The 21,709-nt window shown below is 40.3% G+C and overlaps 2 protein-coding genes across 2 annotated transcripts; one reads left to right on the top strand and one right to left on the bottom strand.

Moving 5' to 3' along the window:
- Positions 1–1,186: 1,186 nt before the first annotated feature.
- LOC144049423 (E3 ubiquitin-protein ligase KCMF1-like) lies at positions 1,187–10,127 on the bottom strand. The gene is made up of 7 exons (XM_077562335.1): positions 9,914–10,127; positions 8,529–8,696; positions 5,910–6,049; positions 5,734–5,835; positions 4,392–4,572; positions 3,262–3,577; positions 1,187–2,122 (listed from the first exon to the last, which is right to left on the bottom strand). Exons 1-7 carry the CDS (start codon positions 9,927–9,929, stop codon positions 1,822–1,824), a joined length of 1,224 nt encoding a protein of 407 aa, XP_077418461.1. The 5' UTR covers positions 9,930–10,127; the 3' UTR covers positions 1,187–1,821.
- Positions 10,128–13,441: 3,314 nt separating this feature from the next.
- lipg (lipase, endothelial) lies at positions 13,442–20,802 on the top strand. Its single transcript, XM_077561122.1, has 10 exons — positions 13,442–13,705; positions 15,216–15,388; positions 15,476–15,655; positions 17,023–17,134; positions 17,216–17,434; positions 17,508–17,750; positions 18,865–18,985; positions 19,063–19,290; positions 19,378–19,482; positions 20,118–20,802. The coding sequence occupies exons 1-10, from the start codon at positions 13,636–13,638 to the stop codon at positions 20,128–20,130; spliced, it is 1,464 nt and encodes a 487-aa protein (XP_077417248.1). The 5' UTR covers positions 13,442–13,635; the 3' UTR covers positions 20,131–20,802.
- Positions 20,803–21,709: the final 907 nt, after the last annotated feature.

Here is a 21,709-nt window from a genome sequence, read left to right as displayed (position 1 = left end):
TGCTTGGAGACGGTTAAAACTTAAAAAAATTGTGTCAAGGAAGTTTGTCTCCCACCCAAAAAAAGATTTTTATGAGAAACCCTTTTGTGGCATTTTAATTGCATGTAAGTCTTACAAAAAAAAAAGTAACATTAATAGAAATGTAATATTTCAGTGGGGAAAAGTCCCACAGTACTTTTCTGAGAAGATGTAATAAGAAAAAGTTATATTATTCCAAAAATAAAGTTGTATTACAGTAGCTATTTATTGTGAGAGAAAAAATATGTTAAGAGGAAAAATGTAACATTGCTGGAATTTAGTCATATGAATAAAAAGTCGCATAGGAATAAAGTCGTAATAAGAGAAAAAAAAGTCATTATGGGACTAAAATTGCAAATGAATCATAATGTGGGCATAAATTCATCATATTAAGATAAAGCCAGAATATTACAGGAATAGTCGTAATACAGTATTGCAAGAAAATCTGGCAACAATAGAATACGAAAACTGCAACTTTTATTTGTATAAAATTGTATTGTTATTAAAAATATATACAGTATGTTGTAATTTTACCAGTTGCAATACCTATTTTTTTAAAAACTGAGGAAAGTCAGAATTTTCTGAAAAACTCTTATAGTTCTCTATGTAAAATGAGCAAATATTAATAGATGAAAATTTTATTAAATGCTGGTGTGTTTTTTTAGATTTCCAGCTGATGTAATGAATAATTCCCACATTCTCTAAAGTTTCTCCTGAAAACTGAATTTGACTTTGAAATTGGGTTTCCATGGAAGGAAGCCCACAATGAATTTAAATGTCACTTAAGACAAATTGCACCGGAAGTTTGCCATGACAGATATACACCATACATTTACTTTTTCCTTGCATTTGTTATATCTAAAGTTGCGTTTTTGTGAGTCATATTTCATGTGGGAAATAAAACTTGCAGGCAGGCGATGATTTATAGCATCTACCCACACATCTTCATGTTTTTTTAATACACTGTCCTAACTTTTGGAGTTAATATCCTTTATGCCTACCACCATTTTGCTTACGTAAGACCTATTTGCATCATAAGAGCCCTTACAGTGCAAAGGCTTCTGGGAAATGGAGTCATCACAAGTGGAACTTGCAGATTGTATTGTAAGATATAAAACCATGTACACTCACACACACACATCCAGAGAGTGAGAGTGCAACAGCAGTATTTTGTTAGTTAATTTCCATCCAAAACATGTTTATTGTGGTCCACACTGAAAGGTCGACTGAGCCTGCAAGTTCATACATTGCACGTCTTCTTCATGAGGCCTGACACATCCGTCGGAGCCAGGAGAAGTTAGCAGGTGGGGTGGGGGGCAATTAAAGAGGTTCTTTATTTCCCTTCACTTCCTTCCAGGTCCTCTTTGCATTTACGAGGCGTGGAGACCTCACGCACACACAAAAAGTCCGAGTGTATGGTTGTGTTTGATAGAAAGTCTCGTAGTGTGTCCAGTCATTAGAAAGCCAGGTGACATATGAAGACGGGGGACACGGGTGCGACTGTCAATCAGAGTGTGTGTGTACATGAAGCTTGATCATGCGTATTAGCTTTGTAACAGCATTTTTTTTTGGGGGGGGGGCTTCTCGAGGCCAGCGTGAGTTAAGTGATTATCAGCTTTCATATAGATTTTTTTGCCTTTTTTTTTTTTTTATAATAGATTTATATAGTTCTCTCACATTCACTCGTCTAACTCGTATTTCACGTACATACGGACATGGGAGGGAGGGAGGCTGAAATGACAAAATCAGTGAGGAGTAAAAAGAAACAAAAAAAAGAAAAGAATTACAGTCTTTTTTGCTCCATCAAAGGGACGGGGCGGGGGGCTCTTTCTTGGCAGGGGCGGCGGCGGCGCTGCTCTCTTTGAGGTTGAGGTTCTCCAGCGCCACGTCCAGCGTCATCACCTCCACGCAGCCCATGGACTGGAAGTCGGTTAAGTTGCGCAGCGAGCCGGGACGGCGCCGGCGGCGGTCGGCGATGTCGTCGTCGTGGAGGTGGTCGGCCAGAAGCGTGGACAGCAGCAGCTCCGTCACGAACAAGCTCCTGTCCGCCCACTGCGCCTCGCACGCCTGACGATCCGCCTCGGATACGCGCGCTTCGCTCAGCCTGCCGGCGGAGAGAACATTTTAAAAAGTTTATTAGTAAAAGAAATAAACAATGTTCACAATGGGTACTCCCGCAAGCCTCTGGCCAATAGTTTTCAGACTGGATTCGGGTTCGAATTCCCCGCGCCCTGTCTGCGGATGTGGCGTAATGTGCGTGGTGTGTATGTGAAGAACGGTATGTGCAGTTTCATTTTTCGTCAGCAGGTGGCAGTAGTGATTCGAAATGGAATATTCTACATTCAGTACCTTTAAAAAAAATGGGGGAGTGAACACATTTGTCCCGACAATTTAAAAAAACGGAGAAAAAAATAGTTTATTTAAATAAATACAAAACTAGTAAAAAAAAAAAATGGGGAGGGGGGGAATTTTTTCCCACCGGAAAAAACAACAAAAGTTCTTTAGTTTTTTTTAAAAAGTAAAATAAAAAAATGGGGGTGAACACTTTCCCACCAGTTAAAAAAACTATTTAAAAAAAAAAAATCCACCAGAAAAAAGCAACAAAAGCTCTTAAGTAAAAAAAAAAAAAGAAAACGTTCTTAATTATTACTTTTTAAGTAGAATTTAAAAAAAAATGGGGGGGACACTTTTCCCCATCAGTTAAAAAAAAGTAATAATAATATATATATATATATATATATATATATATATATATATATTTTTTTTTTTAAATATTAAAAAATGTACAAGAACAGTAAGAAAAAACAGTAAAAAAAAAGAGAGGTAATTACAAAAAAGTATTTTTTTTTTAAGTTCTTTAGTAAAATAAAAAATAAAAAATTGGGGTGTTTGTCGCCAGTTAAAAAAGAGAAGTTTTTTTGTAAAAATAAATAAATAAATAAAAACTAGTTGACAAAAAAAGTTTAAAAAATAAAATTAAATAAAAACTTAAGTTAAAAAAAGTTTAGTTTAGAATAAAATAGCAAAAAAATAATAAATGGGTGGGGACACTTTCCTGCCAGAAAGTTCTTTAAGCAAAAAAACCACTAGCTTAACCAAAAACTAACAAACTAAACACTAAAAAAAACAGTTCTTCAGTAAATTTTATTTTTTTTTTAAAAAATTCTTTTTTTTTAATACTAAAAAAGTCAATTTCCGTCAGTGGATTTTCCAAGCTACTCCACAGTTGTGGAAGAATCTGACCTGCTGAGTAGAAAGTGTGAGCTGTGCGCCGTGTGATGGGCGGGGCTCTCCGAAGGGCCGGCGTTGGTTCCAGGGTTGCCGTTGTGGTTGGCGCTCAAGTTAGGGTTGTTGGCGGCGGAGTTGGCGTTGAGGATGGCGTTGGCGCGCCCGCCGCGCGTGGCGTTGCGCGCCGTCTCCAGCTGCTGGCGCGCCGCCTGCGCCTGCTGCCGCTCGAGCTGAAGCTGCATCTGAAGCTGCTGTAGCTGCGAGGCCGACGGGCCCGAGCTGAGCTGGCCGCCCGCCGAGCGCCGCACGCCCGACAGCTGCGATAAAAGCTCTGCGGGGGAACCGGAAACAGTTCGTTGAAATGGACAAGAATTTTGGGCCAACAACAAATATTGGACATATATACTTGTCAGTAGAGGTGGCAAATTCAGGTCCAGAAAAGTAAAAACCCTGCCGCAGTTTGGCTTTAGCCATTGATGCTAGCGAGCTAGCTCACCAACAGGTAAACGAGCACCATGGGAGCTAGCTGGCTAAAGCCAAACTGTGACAGGGTTTTTACTTTCCGGACCTGGATTTGCCATTACTGCTTGGTAGTTGTGTGTTTTTTTTCAACGGGGATGGGTGGGGGAGCGTCTCATGTTGCTCTACTGTCAATTTTATCGATGCACACCCACCAGTAGATGGCATCGATGCCCCATTTTAGATACAAAATCAGCACAATTTGAGATTTGCATTTTGTGAAACCTACCTCCTTCCTACTGCTGATTATAAAAGAACAGAAAAAGAATGGCAGGTGAAAAGAAGGATATTATTTGATATGGTAGATTTGGTGTATATATAATTATTGAACAAAATATTCTGTGACTCTTGCAAATGTCAAAACGTTCTGAAATGGCTGCCAGTGAACGAGTTGAAGGACGAACGAACACCGTGTCCCTTCGCAACTGCATTTGGAATGACTTGAAGTGGCAGCTCCACAATACCGTCTGCTTAACGGCCCAGCGGGTGGCGAGGAGTGCCATCAGCCTCATTACGGCGCAGCTGGAGCCAACAGGGGCAAATTCCAGCCACTCACCCGGACTAAAATGCCCCCCCCCCCGGCTACCGTAGCAATAAACGCCATGGTGGCTTGGTTAGTGACGCACCTGCGATGGGGTCCATGGCCTCTCGACTGTAATTGGAGCTTTGAGAGGAGTTCTGACTGGTGGAGAGCCCCCCGGTGGTGTTGCTGGTGAAGTGCATGTTGGACCTGCGGGCGCGGGGGCCGCCAAGTCCGCGCCCGGGATGGAACATCCGCCTCACGTGCCGCACGCCGCTCGACTCGTCGTGAATAGTGCAGTTAAGGAAGCATTTTTTTTCTGAATTATTATAAGTGGATGCTGGAAAGTAAAATGTTGATTCAATATTATCCGAAGTCGAAAGTCCTCTTGTAACTTGGCTGATTGGAAGACGAGGAGGCGTGAATAGCGATTAGTCGAGTATGCTTTAAATGTTTGCAGAGGGGTTATTTTTGAATAAATGAAACCTTCAAATAAACGTTTATTGTGTTCATTAGATTTAAAACAATTCAAATTTTAATCATCTTGAATGACTGGAAATTTTTGGGGAGATTTTATATTTGGGCAATATAGTCACCCAGCCCTAGTTTTAAAAAGCTTTTAGAGATGGTTTGCATTTTTTCAAAAATGTGTCGTTTTAGTTTAGTTTTCATTAGACTTTAAAAAACAATAATATTTAGCGATGTCCCGATCACTTTGTCTTGCACCCGAGTCCAAGACCAAGTCACCTGATTTTTGAAAATCTACTGAAGCAGTCCCGATCCGATACCTCAGCAATGTATTTAGGAGGGGGGGGGGTGCAAGCAAATTACTTTTTTTGGAACTACCCCAACTACACGACACCTTTAAAATGGCTGGTGTTTTAAACCAAATAAAACATTTATGCTTTTATCCCTTGGGGAGGATAAACACATCAGTTTTTCAAGGTGGTGTGTTAAATGCAGCTCTATCCTCTGAGAAAATCTAATAAAATATATATATATTTTTTTTTTTTAACTGTTTTTTAGTAGGAAAAAAATGGAGGAAGAACACATTTTCCCACCAGAAACTAAAAAAACGAGTAAAAAAAAGAAGCTTATTAATAAAAAAAATAAAATAAAAACATGTGGGGTGAACATTTTATCCCACCAGAAAAAAAAGAAGAAGAAAAAAAAAGAAACCTAGTATTTTTTTTGTAGTTTTTTAGTAAAATTATATATATATTATTTATATATATATATATATATTTTTTTTTAAATCCCGATCACTTTGTTATGCACCCGAGTCCGAGACCAAGTCACCTGACTTTTGAAAATCTACTGATGCAGAGTCCCGATCCGATACCTCAGAAATGTATTTAGGAGGGAAAAAACGAGCAAGCAAATTGCCTTTTTTTTTTCTTTTGTTTGAACAAAACAACCCCCCCAAAAGTGAAAAAAAAAAAGGATATCAGGTCTCTGGGTGCTCTGTGTTCAAGTGTGAGATGAGCAGCAAAATCGTCAGTCACATGATTGGGGTCTCCGCCGGGCAGCGATGCGCATATGGGGCAGATCTGCGAGACGACAAAAAAGACGATGTTCTCAAACGACGTTGCGCTCTGTGAAAAACATCCGGAGCGCGACGTACCACTTCCGTGGAGGTCTCCGTGTGCTCGGCGGCCACGTGCTCCTGCAGGGACATCTCGGTGTAGCCCATCCTGCCGCAGTAGGGACACGTGAAGGCCTGGGGCTGCTCCACCGAGAACGCTTCCCCGCCGTAATACAAGTCTGCGGGGGCGGAGAGGACGACGCGTTACGGTACGTTCATCCGTTCGGAACTGCAAAGCCGAGCGTTGATGATCAAACAGTTGAGAAGGAGCCAGTTCAAGATCTATTATACATTCATTGGCAATTTGGAGTCTCGTCGGTCTCCAGCCAATTGCACGGCAAAAGGGAAATCATTTACAAAATGCAAAATTGCCAGCTTTTTATTGTACGTTGTTGAGCTGTGGGACAAATCCCTCCCTGCAGCGCCTTTCCTGTCTAAATGCAAACGAAGGAACTTTCACACAAGCAGGTTTTGCTCTGTTTGCATTGAATGCAGTACAAGGATTGTTTGTTTGTTTGTTCGGAATCAAACAAAGTTATCAAAATTGAGTGCAGACTAAATCTACCAAAGTGGCCTTATTACAGTTCCAAATGGATTTTGTCATGGCTTGTTGTGGTATAAAAATGGATCTGACCTTGAGAAAGATCAAATGGCAAATGCAGCATTTGTCCCTGAACAGCAGAATGGTGGCAGAACTAAAGGTAACGTATCAGCTTGGAATTGCTTCATGCCTCGAGAACATTCTTTTGAAGTTGACATGAAAGTCTGACTGCTGTAGTGTAATTCGGTCTTTTTTCTCTCTCTCTCTTTTTTTTTTTTCAAATCTACGTACCTAATTATTTTCATTGTTTATGTGTGATTGAATTGACTCAATTTGTTGTTTTTTTTTTTTTTAATCTGACAGCCGATATAAGGTAAATTTAAAGCCATTTTAATCTTGGGGAACTATTTAGTTAAATTTTCATTTAACTTTATAAAAGATGCTGCCGACCCTGGACACCTTCTAAACCATTTGTTTTTGTTTGACATTAAAATAAAGGTATTCTGGGAAAAAAATATTAACTCATTCACTGCCATTGGCGGCTAAAAACGCCCAAAATTAATTTGAACTATTTCTATTAGTATATACATATATATTTTTATATATATATATATATATATATATATATATATATATATATATATATATATATATATATATATATATAGTATTCTATTAGCATTTTTCCCTCTTTTGTTAACAAGAGTATGAAAAGCTATAATTTTTTTATTGTACATTTAGAACAGATATAAAATTTGTGATTAATCGGGAGTTAACTAGTGAAGTCATGCAATTAATCATGATTACAATTTTAATCACCTGACGCCCCAAATTTTTAATAATCTTTTCTTTTCTTTTTTTAATTCATTCACTGCCATTGACGGCTATGAATGTCGAAAATTCATTTGAACTATTTCTATTAGTTTAACATTTTTTCCCCACTGTTGTTAACAAGAGTATGAAATCCTAGAATTTTTTTTCATTGTACATATAGAACAGTTACAAAATATGTGATTAATTGTGAGTTAACTAGTGAAGTCATACGATTAATTACAATTAAAAGTGTTAATAGCCTGTCGCCCCTAATTTTCATTTTTTTATATATTTTTTTTTTAATGAATTCATGGCAGAGAAAGAGTTCAAAACTATAGAGAGCTATGGTATTTAGTCGTTTAAGTTTTCATTTCACTTTTTAAGACGTACTAATAACCTTGGGGGCTCCCTGAAGATTTTGTTAGAAATTTAAAAGGATGTCTATTGTCTAAGATTTAAAAAATATATAATTTTAAAAAAATCAACATTTTGAAAAGTCAGAATTTTTTTTTAATAAATATGCTTTAAGACATTACAACAGAGTCAAGATTGGCATTTGTATTAAAAAGAAAAAAATGCCAATACCCCACACCCCTTTTCACTGAAAATGAATATCATCTCCAAATATCGATTATCGGCCTCCTTGACTAGATATAATCGGCACCGGCCCTGAAAAAAACATATCGGTCTATCTTGACAGTAAGCTAAAAATGACTTAGCCAATTAAGCTATTAGGCTAACAATATGGCAGCTAGGAAATGAAGTGCTGCCTCTGCCCATGAAAAACACAATTGAATATTTACGGCTGCTCATTGGCTATTTGTTGTTTTCACTTTGTCGCAACTCCTAAGCATTAACCCAGTCGTCATGGTAACAAAACCTACGCCAGAGCCCAGCCTAGCTGTGCAACAGGCGTGGCGAGCAGTGGCTTATTTGCATTAGACAGAATACCCCTGCCAAAACTAAGTAACATAAGGTTTACAAGTAAATGTCAAGTGTGATATAATTATTTGTCATTTGAGTACTTTTGAGACCACAGAGTCAAGTTTATTAAGACACTATGTTAATCTGTGAGAGTTAAAAACAAAACAAAACACCCCTTCTCATTTGAAGTGTACTCGAGTACCCTATTTGTGTTCAACAAGAGTTTTGATTTTCTGGAGAAAAAAACTTGACCAAAACTGTAGACGTGAAAGGACGCTTGAAGACAACAATCGCGATGCACTCGCTTCATAAGCTTGTGAATAAATAATCACTAAATTCATGACCTATTCGTTTTGGAGTGGCGTGTCAGCAGTGCTCACCAAAGTCGACCCGTGTCAATATACACTGCATGGGGTGCTCCGTGGTGTGTCGGGTGGTGGTGGCGCCGCTCTCGTAGCACGACGCGCACAGGTCGTAGTCGTAGCAGATTAAACATTTGTAGCGTCGGCCTCGGAAGTTGCCTTTCAAACACGCGTCGCAGCTCACGCCTGAGGACACAAATGTGAAAGGAAAACAGTGTCAGTTTTCCCCCCCCAGCAAATCATTCATAGACTACGAGACAAGGACCTGCTTTCTATTCACGTGCTTTTTCATGTTGATTCATGAGATAAATAAAACTAACTCGACACTTGATGATTAAAGCAGATGATGATTAAAGCAGAGTAACAGTCTTGTGTTTAGCCCACACATTCTCACTGTTATGAACATCATTCGTTCCATCCATCCATTTTCAACAGGATGTCATCATTAGAGTAGCATTTAAACTTGAGCCTATCCCATCTGACTGGGCAAGAGGTGAGGTGCACCCTGGACTGGTCGCTTCATACTGTATAGACAAACAACCATTCACTTTCAGTCTTGAATGCACCCTTGTTGCAGTATACTACTTCACAGTAGTTATAATAATGCACAGTACTGTAATTGTAACTTAAGTTTACCTGAACTGTCAATGTCCTTCTAGATGAATGAAAACAGTTTACACGTCATTTTATGGCCTGATTAAGCAGCTTTTCAACGAACGGGCTGCTATTAGCCAAGTCGTGTGATGCAAATGCAATTCAACTTTTTATCATATAAAACGAGTCCCTTCATCGTGTCAGGCGGCCTGGTCTAAACATTAACGGCGGACTTTTTGAAGCCCGGACAAGGTTGGCCGCAAGGACATGCTTCTGCTGATTATTTGTCACACGTTAGCTCTTCAAGCTGAAGGTATTAAAGGGCCAACTTTAAGAGCAAGAAGGCGGCTCGGCTCTACAGCGAAAGCGCCGACGTGCGAGAGCAGCCTCGCCCCCCACTCACAGCTGCCTGTTCTCGGCACTCTCCGCCCCACCTCAGCCCAGTTTGGTAACCATAACCAACCCGCAGCCTGGCTTCTGTTAGCCGCCATGCTAACTATAGCGCGTTAGCTCTACTTAGCAGACGTTCTCTGGGCTTCTTCCGCCTATTTGACAGCGTCGTCTCCGACTGCAGTAATGATTAAAACACGCACGTAAGCCATTATTTAACCATCAAACTTGTCAACATTCATGTTTACTAGTTAGTCATCAAGGGTCCACGATGCTAATATTAGCCCCAGCGACTACTAGTAAGACATTCTGGGTTAGCTTCGCTTAGCCGGTGGCGGCGGTCCCCCCCCCCCCCGCCTCCCGTCAACGTTTCTGACAAACGCCGACCTTGCTCGCTAAATCGGCGCCGTGTTTCTTACCTTCATGACGGGACATCCTACGAAGCCCAAAGCGGCCCCTAGCTCGGGCCTGGCTCGTAAAAGTGAAACAGGGAATATATTAGAGAAGAGAAGGAGAAGCCGGGGCTGCCTGGCTGTCCCTGGCCTCTTCCCTCATGAAGGATCCGGTGTGCTGCTGGTGCTGCTGCTGCACTCCCTCTGTCCGCCTCCTGCTGTGTCACCGCTCGGCTCATCGCTCATCCGGACACAAGATGGCGGTGTTGTCATTGCTATGGAGCCACAAGCAGCCGGCTGTCGTCAACATGGGATGGACAAAATTGTGAAAGCCTATTGTAATGTAATGTAATACATCCATATTCGGAATATAATATAATATAATATAATATAATATAATATAATATAATATAATATAATATAATATAATCATCTTTATTCAGCAGACGTATGGTTAGTAAAAACACAGAATACACTGTAAAAAAAGAAGGTTAAAATAGAAAAGAGATAAAGAATAGTAATTTAAAAAATAACAATTACTTAAATATAATGACATGACATAATGTATCATATAATATAAATAATATAATCATCAGCTTTATTTAGCAGACGTATGGTTCATAAAAAAAACAGAATACACACTAAAAAAGGTTCAAATAGAAAAATAGCAATTTAATAATAAGAATGATAACTTAAATATAACATATGACATAATATAATATCAGCCCTGCCTTTCACCTAAAGTCAGCTGAAAAAAAGCTCCAGCTCATTCGCAGAAAATGGATGGATGACACTTAGGCAGTATTTTTTTATTATACCACTAGAGGGAGTCCGTGTCCCACAATTCAAGAATCGCTTATCTGAAGAGCAGGGGTGTCAATTTTTTTTGCCACAGGCCTCGTTGTTGTTGTGGTTTCACTCAGACGGCTGTTATGAATGTTATGTCTGTGAACCTATAGAAATGTTTAATCACCTTGTCGTATTGTTGCATGTACAGTACACAACAAATTGATGGATAACTAGTTTTGGAATCAGAAGGCAGCTATTGTTCAGGTTACTGTATCACGGTGGTTGGTAACAAGAAAATGAAACATTTATTACATACTGTATGACAATTAAAATTTTTGGTACAGATTTTAGTAAGAATCATTGACATTGACACACATAATTTGCTTTGCTTTGGTGATGTGGTGGGTCTGACCTTGCCACTAGGCCTCTGCTATAGAGTAAAATGCTAACTGTGCACAAACAGATCTTCCAGTGACTGAAGGGTCAGTGGTTCAAATCCAGGCTCTGACTGTATGCTGTTGAAGTATCCTTTCCATATATAAATGTATTTCATTTACTGTATGTCTATGGCTTTTTGTCATATTTCTCGTAGCATGCACAAGTGGCGACAAAGGTGCTTTACTTTTGCTTTGGTTCACTTTTTCCCTAGTCTGAGTCTTAACGACGACTCACTGGACCTCGTCATTGAACACAGTAAGGACTCAGAATAGCCAGTTGGCGGACGGAAAACCCCCCAAAAGCATTTCAACTTGACGCAAATGCAAGTCTGACATCAGCTCATCGGACCCCATAGGAGTTTTCTATTGAACATTGTGGGATGTTTCCAATTAAGTGACATGACGTAGAAGCGAAAGAAATTTGTTTTCACTGTAGGAGTGTTGAGTGGGTCTAATGTCACGCCACATTATATTGCATAACCTCATCCCCCATGTCAACTTTCTGCAGAGATACAGTAGCGGGCTCATTCTGCTATCATTTCACAAGCTGTAAATTCTATTAATACATCCACACATGACCCTTGTCTAATTAGGGCATATTATTTTGGAATCCACTGTCTCATATCTGGAAACAAGAGATGTTTAATTTCATTACAATGCATCCTATCAAGTCACAAATGAGCAAAGTTGATAACAGAATGATGTCAACCGACAAAATGATGGATTGTTATCTTCTACTTCTTTTGCCAGCACAACTTCCTCTTCCACTTCTTTTGCCAGCATCACTTCTACAGTACTTCTTCTCAGCCAGCATCGCTTCTGTCTTTCGCCAGCAGAGCCTCTCCGTGTCCTCTTCTTTTGCCAGCACAGTGTCAAATTGTACTTCTTTCGCCAGTATCGCTTCTACTTCTTTTGCCATCATCCCTCAATTGCTTCTTTTGCTAGCACAGCTTCTACTTTTTCTTTTGCCAGCGTCCTTTCTTATTTTACCAGCTTGGCTTCTACTACTTTGCTTTTCATCCAGTTTAATTTCTACCACTTTTTGTTGTTGCTAGTTTAGCTTCTATTCCCTCCTTATTTGCCAGTATCATATCCTCTATTTATTATGTCATCTACCACTTCTTTTACCAGCATAACCTCTACAGTATGTGTTCTTCATTTTCTTCTTCCTCTTATTTTACTGGCAGCATAGCTTTGACCTCTTCTTTTACCAGCGGCACTTTTACAGCCTCTTCTTTTGCCTACATACATTGGTAGTATTTTCTCTCTGGTGTTGGTCAAAATGTATCCCAAATAAAAAAAACACATTTTTTTTTTAATCACAACCACAACCACATTTTTGGAACCAGGTCTGGCAAAAAGGTGAGGTGCAGGAACAACCATATGGGATGTTAATATAAACATTAACACACACAGCTGTTTACCCCCCCCCCCCCTTTGTTTATTCAAATTACAGTAGAATTGCATGGATATTAAAACTTGAACATCCTGACTATCAAAGTCAACCACGAGCCACTCCAACGATGTAGAGATAACTGTTCAATGGTTTTGTGCCAAATCACGTAGCCAAAGTGATCATTTTCAATTGGCCCTCTACAATTGGACTAACAATTAGGCCGTATTAAGAGTAGTGGACCGCCAGGGTGGCAGTTGACACTTGCCTTGCTGGTGACCGATCATGCCTGCATACACACACACACACACACACACACACACAGTTCTATTGTTATTGTAGCGCCCATTCTCGGCCTCATCAATTGAGAGTGAACTAAGCTGATGGTTTGGAGGACAGCCAAGCAAAGAAAGGAGAAGGATGGTGGATGGGGTGGGTGGAGGGTTGTGTGGGGGGGTCTTTCATGGGGGATGGTGCCCCAGGGTGCCCCCCAACACCCCAGCACTACCACCACCACCCAATCTCCTTCCCTCTGTATGAGCCTTTTAAGACATTCCAGTGAAAGTGCAGGCTGCTATTGTAGTAGTTAGCAATGGGATTTCATGTTAAAAGCATGTTGCCACACCCACTTTTCCCCTCCAGCCATGTGCTCATTTTACACATTGTTTAAATAAGGTAACAAATAGATGACCTTCATTGTAGTATAGCACGTTTTCCCCCTTCTGTGTTTATTTGTGTGCGTATGTGTGTGCGTGTGTGTTTTATGGTTGCACACACCTACCTCTTAGAAACACGTCTTACTACGTCTTCATTCACGTAGGCCACGCCCCCGACGTAACCGAACGGGGGCTTGACCAATCAGACGCGCGGGATATCAGCCCATGATCAGATGACTGAAGCCTGGAGGAAACTATTTAAAACTCTAATGATCGCCCAGATGCTAGTTCATACAATTTTTGTGCTGGTCACGGAATCGAGGGCGCACCGAACCGTACCGAGCCACCACCGAGCCACCACCGACTGACCGACCAAGACGCAGCACGGCCGGCTTTACGTGCTCTTTTGTCACGCAGGAACGCCGCCACCATACAAAGACGCTTTTAAAACAAACCAAAACAATCGGTTTTCAAATGAATATGAAAACCCATTTGCTGTGGATTCTTCTTCTGTCCGCTGCTGCTTTTACGCACGGACAAAATGGTAAGCAATGCGCCTTTTCTATCATTCATTCATTTTTATTATTTATTTTTTATGGTTTGCGCGCGCCTCCATTCATTTATCAATGATTGTGCGTGGATTTTATATTTCCAGTATAACCAGTAAGTGTGTCAAACAGCTCGTTTCCGCCTTTGTTTTATTCCAAGCGAATAGAATAGTTAATTAGAAACGGAGCAAGTGTAGCGGGCTGAGTGATGCAGAAAAACGGGAATGGATTCTCTCTCACGCTCAAAAAGCGACGTGTCCTTTTTTGGGACAAGTGCAATGGGGACACGCCACGTTTGACACACTGAGGAGGAAATGAGATGTCCTGCTGAATCCACGTTTTACGCCAAACTCATTTCGGCTTTTTTTTTTTTTTTGTGGTTCGTTTTCAACGGTGGGGCTGTCGAGTTCATTGGTCCAATTCAAAGCAGTTTACCTAACAAGTACAGGTAGGGCCTACACATAAAATGTTATAGTCAAGATAACGCTCTAATAGTTCTATTAGCACCACCGTTATGTCAATGCATTTGCACGGAGAGTCACAGTGTTTGTATTCCCATAGATTTGTGAGCGACATAATGATGTGTAATTATGCAAAAAAATATGGCTACCACAGCTGTGTGTTAGACATCAACTCCGAGAAATATGGTTTTATTTCATCCAAGTGGCTTTAGAGCAATGGGTGAGAAACATACACAACCGGCTCATGGAGCATTTGATCCAGCCGGCCAAATGAATGCCACAAAAATGGGCCCTCACCTTTTCCCCACCCAAATAAGTTTTTTAAAGATTTGACTTTATGTTCAATTTTGGTATATTGAGATTGGGAACCCCTAATATGCATTAGGAACTTCTTTCAAGTTGATGTCACATAGAATGGGGCACAGTTTTTGAACATAGTTTTCACTGTGTTTGACTGCAAACTCATCTGATGCTTGTAGATTCAGATGTGGTGAAGCAGCCAACTTAATGAGCTGAGGGGCACGTAGGCATGGGTCCTAGGGAACTTTTTTTTGTGCGTCCTGTGATGACAGACACATTATGTGGATGGTATTCCATGTCAATTGGTGAAACTGTTGTTTCTGAGAATCCTTGAAATGATCGTCCAACTTTGGACACCATCTTTGTCCATTTCTGTCTAGTAAACCAAATTCCACTTCGGGCTCATTTGGGCGATTTCCCTCGTAGGAGTTTTGAAATGTTGCCCAAAATTGTTGAATTACTTTTTAACTTAAAACATGTGAGACGTTTCATACATCCTGTCATGATAGAGATGTCCACCATTTTTTTATGTCCATTGTTGAAACTGGTGCTTAAGGCTTTTTCCCCCCTAACTTTCTTAGAGTCCGTAAAACGATTGTCTTGCAACTTCCCCAAAAGTAAAAGTTGTCCACATTTTTGTGTAGATTTAGTGTATTTCCCATCAGGGTGTAGGTTACTTTCCAAGGAGTGTTACTGGCTGAATTTTGAGAAGCTGTACACTCATTAACTTTGCGCTTCCTCTTAGGTGGAGATGAGTCAGCGGATGTCCCCTTGGACGTCACCGTCAAGTACAACATGAGGAAGAGTTTGGATCTGGACCAGGAGGGCTGCTACCTGAATGCCGGAAACAAGGACTGTCTGCAGCAGTGCGGTTTCAACGCCACAGCCAAAACAATCTTCATCATCCACGGCTGGACAGTACGTTGAAAACACTTTTTTGTCGGAATGTGTCTGGCTGATTTTTAAGAGCGGTGAATTAACGGTGGAGCGCGATTTCTCGTCTAGATGAGTGGTATGTTCGAGAGCTGGATGCACAAGCTGGTGGCCGCTGTCATGAAGCGTGAGAGCGATGCCAATGTGGTCGTGGTGGACTGGTTCTCCATGGCCCAGCAGCTGTATCCAGACGCCGTCAACTACACGCTCAGCGTTGGCAGGGACATCGCCGTCATGCTCGACTGGCTTCAGGTACTTGGTCCAAAGAGAAATTCCCAAATGTGTGGAACTGAAAGCTCGCAATATCTCACCCGATGAACTGAAAGTGGAATGCCCCTGAAGGCCTCACACAGACCTGCACAAAAGTGAGGCTTGTAAATTAATGAAACGCTAAATACGTGGATCTGAAAGCTGGCAAACAGTCACCTGACGCACTGAAATTGGATTCCATTTTTTAGATCAAATATTTTTCAAATCAATTTACGATTTAAATGTCAGAGTCCAAATTTTTAAGTTGTCAAAAAAAGTAAAAAAACAAAACAAAACATGAAAATGTCCAAAAAAGTGACCATAAAATGTCCACAAATTAAGAAAAGCATAAATTCACCTTAAATTTCCCAAAAATTTTCAAAAATGGCAGAGAATTGAACAAAAGAGGCAGAAAAGAAAACATTCAAAAATTAATCATAAAAGGTCCAAAAGAAAACCTGAAAAGTTCCATGAAATATTGCCAAAAGCGAGAAAATAGATTTTTTTTTTAATCAGGAAAAAAATGTTAAAGTAACTATAAAATGTCCAAAAACAAAATAAGTCCAAAAATCTACCGGAAAAAAGTCAAAAATGTCAGAAAATTGCTAGCAGAAAGGCAAGGCAAGGGGGGGGTCCAAAAATAGCCATAAAATGTCACAAAAGTAATGACGAGAGGCAGAAAATTACCATAGGTCCATTAAATTGCGAAAAATTTCAAAAAATTGGACAAAAATTAGAAGAAAAAATCCAAAAATTGAAGATGAAAGGTAGAAGAAAATGAATCTCCAAGTATTGAATGCTGCATATTTTTGTGTTATGGTGCAGCACTCATTAGCTCTTTATTCTCTTTAATTAACTAATTAGCTCACAAAAACACTGTTTTTATTCATCACAATGTTCAAATGTTTTGCAGCTCCAGACAGATTTTTTTTTCTGTTATTTGACCTCAAATGAATCTTTTGACAGTAAAGGTTGCTGACCCCTGGTCTAGGGTGTAGCGTGTATCTCGCACAAAATCAGCTGGGATAACATCCAGGTGTCCTGTGACCCTAACGAAAGAAATGTATAGAAAACAGACAGATGACTGTACCCTGTTTTGAAGTTCCATCACATCACTACCACGAAATTAGAGTTGAGTAAAATGCTGCTCTGGTACCATATTAAAATAGGATCAGTCCCCAAAATGCCAAGCCAGAAAGAGATTTTGGGCTGTTTCCATGCTGACAAAGAGTCTTCTGCCGAGACAGATGGCAAAGGCGGCGTAGCGTGGAAGAAGGCCTTGTCCAAGTTAACTGAGCGTGGCTGGCTAACAACCAGCATTTGTTCATTGTAGCAGCTGCTAATGTCGTCATTTTTTTTTTTCTTAACAGGATGAGCTGCATTTGCCTCTGGAGAAGGTGCACCTGATTGGCTACAGCTTAGGGGCTCACGTAGCGGGCTACGCGGGAACGCATGTGCGAGGATCCGTCGGGAGAATCACGGGTATGTTATCAATTGATGTTCCCAAAACATTTATCAAATGTGAATGACAAACTAATCAGTTCGATGTGTTATTTTGATTAGGTTTAGACCCAGCAGGGCCGATGTTTGAGGGCGTGGAGGAGGAGAAGCGGCTTTCTCCGGACGATGCTGACTTTGTGGACGTCCTCCACACGTACAACCGGGAAGCCTTAGGAGTGAGCATCGGGATCCAACAGCCGATCGGGGACCTGGACATCTACCCCAACGGAGGCGAAGTCCAACCCGGGTGCTTGCTGGGCGACGTGCTGTCCTTGGCTGGAAGTAAGTCGTCCGACTCGACCATTTTGACCCCACCCCTAGTCGATCCGCTTTCAATAACGCCGAACTTCTCCAGACTTCATGGAGATGCTGAAATGCGAACACGAGCGAGCAGTGCACCTTTTTGTCGACTCGCTGATGAACCGGGACCACGTGAGCTTCGCGTACCAGTGCACCGACCCGGTCCGCTTCAAGAAGGGCATCTGCCTGAGCTGCCGCAAGAACCGCTGCAACAACATTGGATACGAGGCCCGTAAAATGCGCAAGAGGCGCAACAGCAAAATGTACCTGAAGACGCGTGCGGACTCTCCCTTTGGAGGTGAGTCACCAACTTTGGGTATTTGTAACTTTATTGCATCTTGTTCAAACGGGAAGATGACATCGCTTTGACTTCTCTTGCCCTTAAAGCTATAAATAAGGAGAAGCAACAATTGGAAGCATGCTTGTAATTCTACTTCTTCTGCCAGCAAGGTTTCAACTTTCTTTTCTTTCGGCTAATTTGCTTTGATTACTGTTGCCAACATAGCTTCAATTATCTTTTATTTTTATTTTTAGCCATCACATCATCTACTTCTTTTGACGTCATTGATTTGACAAATTTTTCCAGTTTTGCTTCAATTTGCTTTTTTCAGCTTAGCGTTGACTTTCTTTGGCTAGCATTTAGCATTTTGGCTAGCACTTTTTCCAGGATACTTTTCTTTTGGCAAGTTACCTTTTACTTCTTTCACCAGCATTGCTTCTAATTCCACCTTATTTTAGTACTCTCATTTTGCAAGCATTGATTTGACAAATTTTGCCAACATTGCTTCAATTTTCTTTTTTTCAGCTTTGACTTCTTTGGCTAGCATTTAGCCTTTTAGCTAGCACTTTTCCCAGGATACATGTATTTTGCCACCATTGCTTCATTTTTTTTTCCTGCCATCATATATTGGTCTTCTTTTGCCAGCATATAATTGCCAGATTTTTCTTCTTCTTTTTTTTTCTTCTTTGCATAATCTTTCTATAGCCAGGTTATTTTAGACTTAATTTTGCCAAACTAACTTAGCCGCCAATTTAGCATCATCTTCCTTTGTCAGCATTGTTACAATTTTCTTTTTTCTTTTGGCAACTTGACTTTGACTTCTTTTGCCAGCTTTGCTTTTAATTCAATTACCAGATTTGCTTCGGCTTGTTTTGCCGCCATTTCCCTAACTTAGATTACTTATTTTTCTCTTACCAGTAAAGCTACTGGTAAGAGAAACTTCCCATTTTACCCGAACCGGCTGGCTAAAAATGAGTTGAAGCTTTCTAAAAATGTTTTAAACACATTTCCATCAACATCCTGAGAGAGAAGGCGCACCCCCACTTTATTGCGTCTTGTTATTATTAACCTAAAGTCTCGTGATTGCACATGAATGACTTGTTAAATCATTAACCCACGCGTTATCCTAAAGGTTACCACTACCAGATGAAGATGCACGTGTTCAACAGAAAGCAGGCGGACAACGCAGACCCAACCTTCCACGTCAAGTTGATCGGAGCACACGATGACACGGAAGACATCTTTGTTGACGTGTGAGTAGCAAGTTGAAAGTACCTCAAAACCACGATGCCCGGGGGCCGAATTGGTCTAACTGGTTTTGCACATATAGGCACGACGACGCCATTAGCCTGAACATGACCAACACCTTCTTGGTGTTCACCGAGCAAGACATCGGCGACTTGCTGAAGATCCACCTGAGCTGGGAAGCTGACGGCGAGTCTTTGCACTCGGTGTGGAACAACATCAAGAAGAGATTCTTTGCCTGGAATGCCAAGCCTTCAAAACCTGTGCTGGCAATCAGACGGATTCGCGTGAAAGCTGGAGAAACGCAGAAGAAGTGAGTGGTGAACACACTGTTGTTGTTGTTGTTGTTGTTGTTGTTGTTGTTTTTAATTATGTTTGCTAATGAGTTGTTGTTTTCCAGGTTTACCTTCTGTGCCCAAGACCCGTCAAAAACAGAAATCTCTCCCGGTGATTCGCTAACGTTTGTCAAGTGTCGCGACGGCTGGGAAGTGAAACCAAGAAAAAGGTAAGAAACCAATGAGGCGCCTTCCCGAACTTTTAAAACCCGCTTCTATAGTTTAGCTTCTGCTTCTTTCTCTTTTTTTGTCAGCATATTCACCTTATTTTATTATTTATTTATTTTTTTTGTCATCATGGCTTTGACCTCTTTAGCCAGCATTGCTTCTATTTCTTTGTCAGCTCGAGAACCCTTTATTTTTTATTTTTTTATTATTATTATTTTGCTTTGTTTTTTGCTATAGCATTGCTTCTTATTCCTCCTTTGCTAGCCCACAAAAAATTGATGGTTCTACCTCCATCGTTTTTTAGCTTAACTTTTAATTTTACCATCATAGCTTCCTTTTTTTTTTTCTTCTTTCTAAGGAGAGCTCAGTATTGTTCATTCGATTTGACTTCATCATTGCTCTCCTTTAAAAAAAATAAAATAAATAAATGTTTTTTTTCTCTTTTTTTAAATTTTTTTATTTTATTTTTTTTAATACCATCATAGCTTCTAATTTCACTTGCCAACTTGTACATCTTAACATATATTGTGCAAAAAATATTGAAGTGTAATTTGGCTACTCCTTTTAATAGCATAGTGACTAACCCTGAAATGCATTGGCCTATTCCACTCAATTGTTTTTTTGTCTTCATCCCCAGGGTGCCCATGTAAAGCCCTGACACTTCAGACAATTTGATGCACCACGACCACGGGGACCCAACATGGCTAAAGCGAGAAGCACAGCCTTCGCTTTACCTGAGCACTTTTTCAAAAAGGAGGAGGAAGGATCAGCGCACAGTGGGAGGGGTTTGAGGTGTCGGACATTTTAAAGTGCACCTGAATGGTTGGTTCCTGGAAAGTTGGAGCGGTTGCTCCTGTTTTGAGAGGCCCGGGGGGTGGGGGGTGGGGGCAGGGGCTTAGGTCAAGGCGGTCTTTAAAAGATCACTCAAACTACGGAATGTTCTTTTTAAGTGAGGTAGAATATCTGTCAGTGGAAATAGACCAGCTATTGTAGTCTCTGTACTGTATATTTTAAATGCATTTGTTTTTTTTTAATTTATGGAAAACAAAAATGAAGCACTGCAAGACCAATGTTATTTATCATAGCACATCCCATGTTAGTGTTGAGTGGCTTCCTAGATGCAGTAATTTGTATGTGTGGTGTGTTTGTGACCAACAAGTGTGCCTTTCTGCTGCTGAATGAGATTACTGATACACTGTACATTGGAAGAGATCCCGATCTCATTGCACATGACTGTTTTTGTGCAGAGTGTTACTGTGTGTTTATGTACATATGTAAATAACCTTTTGGAAATAAAATGAATTTGCCTGTTATTTCTATTAGTTTGCCTCCTTCTGAGCTTCTTTTTGTGTGAATATGGTTGGGAAAATTCCTGGATTTTTCTATGGAAATGATCAAATCCATATATATATATGTTTTTTTTTTTTTTGTGAGGGACATAGGTGTTAGTATTTATGGGGGTCTTACATGTTATTTTATTACACCCCCCCATGTATTTGAATGAGCGCTAATTATGCAAATTTCGGCAGGTTGGCCACTATCCACTGCACATATAGTTTTTTCTTTGTTTCTGTTGAGCCAAAATCAGATGTATGAATGCAAGCTTCAGAAATGCAGCTGCTCAGGTGAAGAAAAAAATAATAATGGAACAATCAATAGGCTTGCATGTAGGCAAGGAAAGCTATATACGTTTTGCATAGATGTCTGCTTATGATTATATTTATCGTTGAATAAATGTTTCCATTAAATTACCCTCAATGCCAAGTTAAAGGAAATAATTTGAAATAGTTCCACAATTCCCCATCATAACCTCTAATTTACTAGAAAGTTTCCACTCCTTTACATCTTACTGTGAGATATATTTTTCCTCCTGGCAGATTTTAGATTTACATTTTTTTTTCAAAAACTGGCCAAGCAAGGTACAGAAATATTTAGCCAGCTGCTGTGCTAATGATGACAAACATCTGACATGGTTGTAGATGTACTGGAGCCTATCCTGGCTGTTGGCCGGGGGGCACTTGAGTGGTCGCCATTGACACGTCACACCTACTGATATTTTAGCATTGAATAAATCCAACATGCATATTTTTGTAATGTGGGATGAAGCTGGAGTTCCTGCAGACAAGCACAGGAGAACATGCAAGAGTTGCGTAGTATCAAACATCCCTAGTTACAAGTTTTACAACAAATCCCTTTGTACCAACTCCCACCGTCTTGACTTTGAAGCGA

This window comes from Vanacampus margaritifer, chromosome 3, assembly GCF_051991255.1.
Source record: "Vanacampus margaritifer isolate UIUO_Vmar chromosome 3, RoL_Vmar_1.0, whole genome shotgun sequence".
NCBI classification, from domain to species: domain Eukaryota; kingdom Metazoa; phylum Chordata; class Actinopteri; order Syngnathiformes; family Syngnathidae; genus Vanacampus; species Vanacampus margaritifer.
This window is presented reverse-complemented; position numbering and strand designations above follow the sequence as displayed.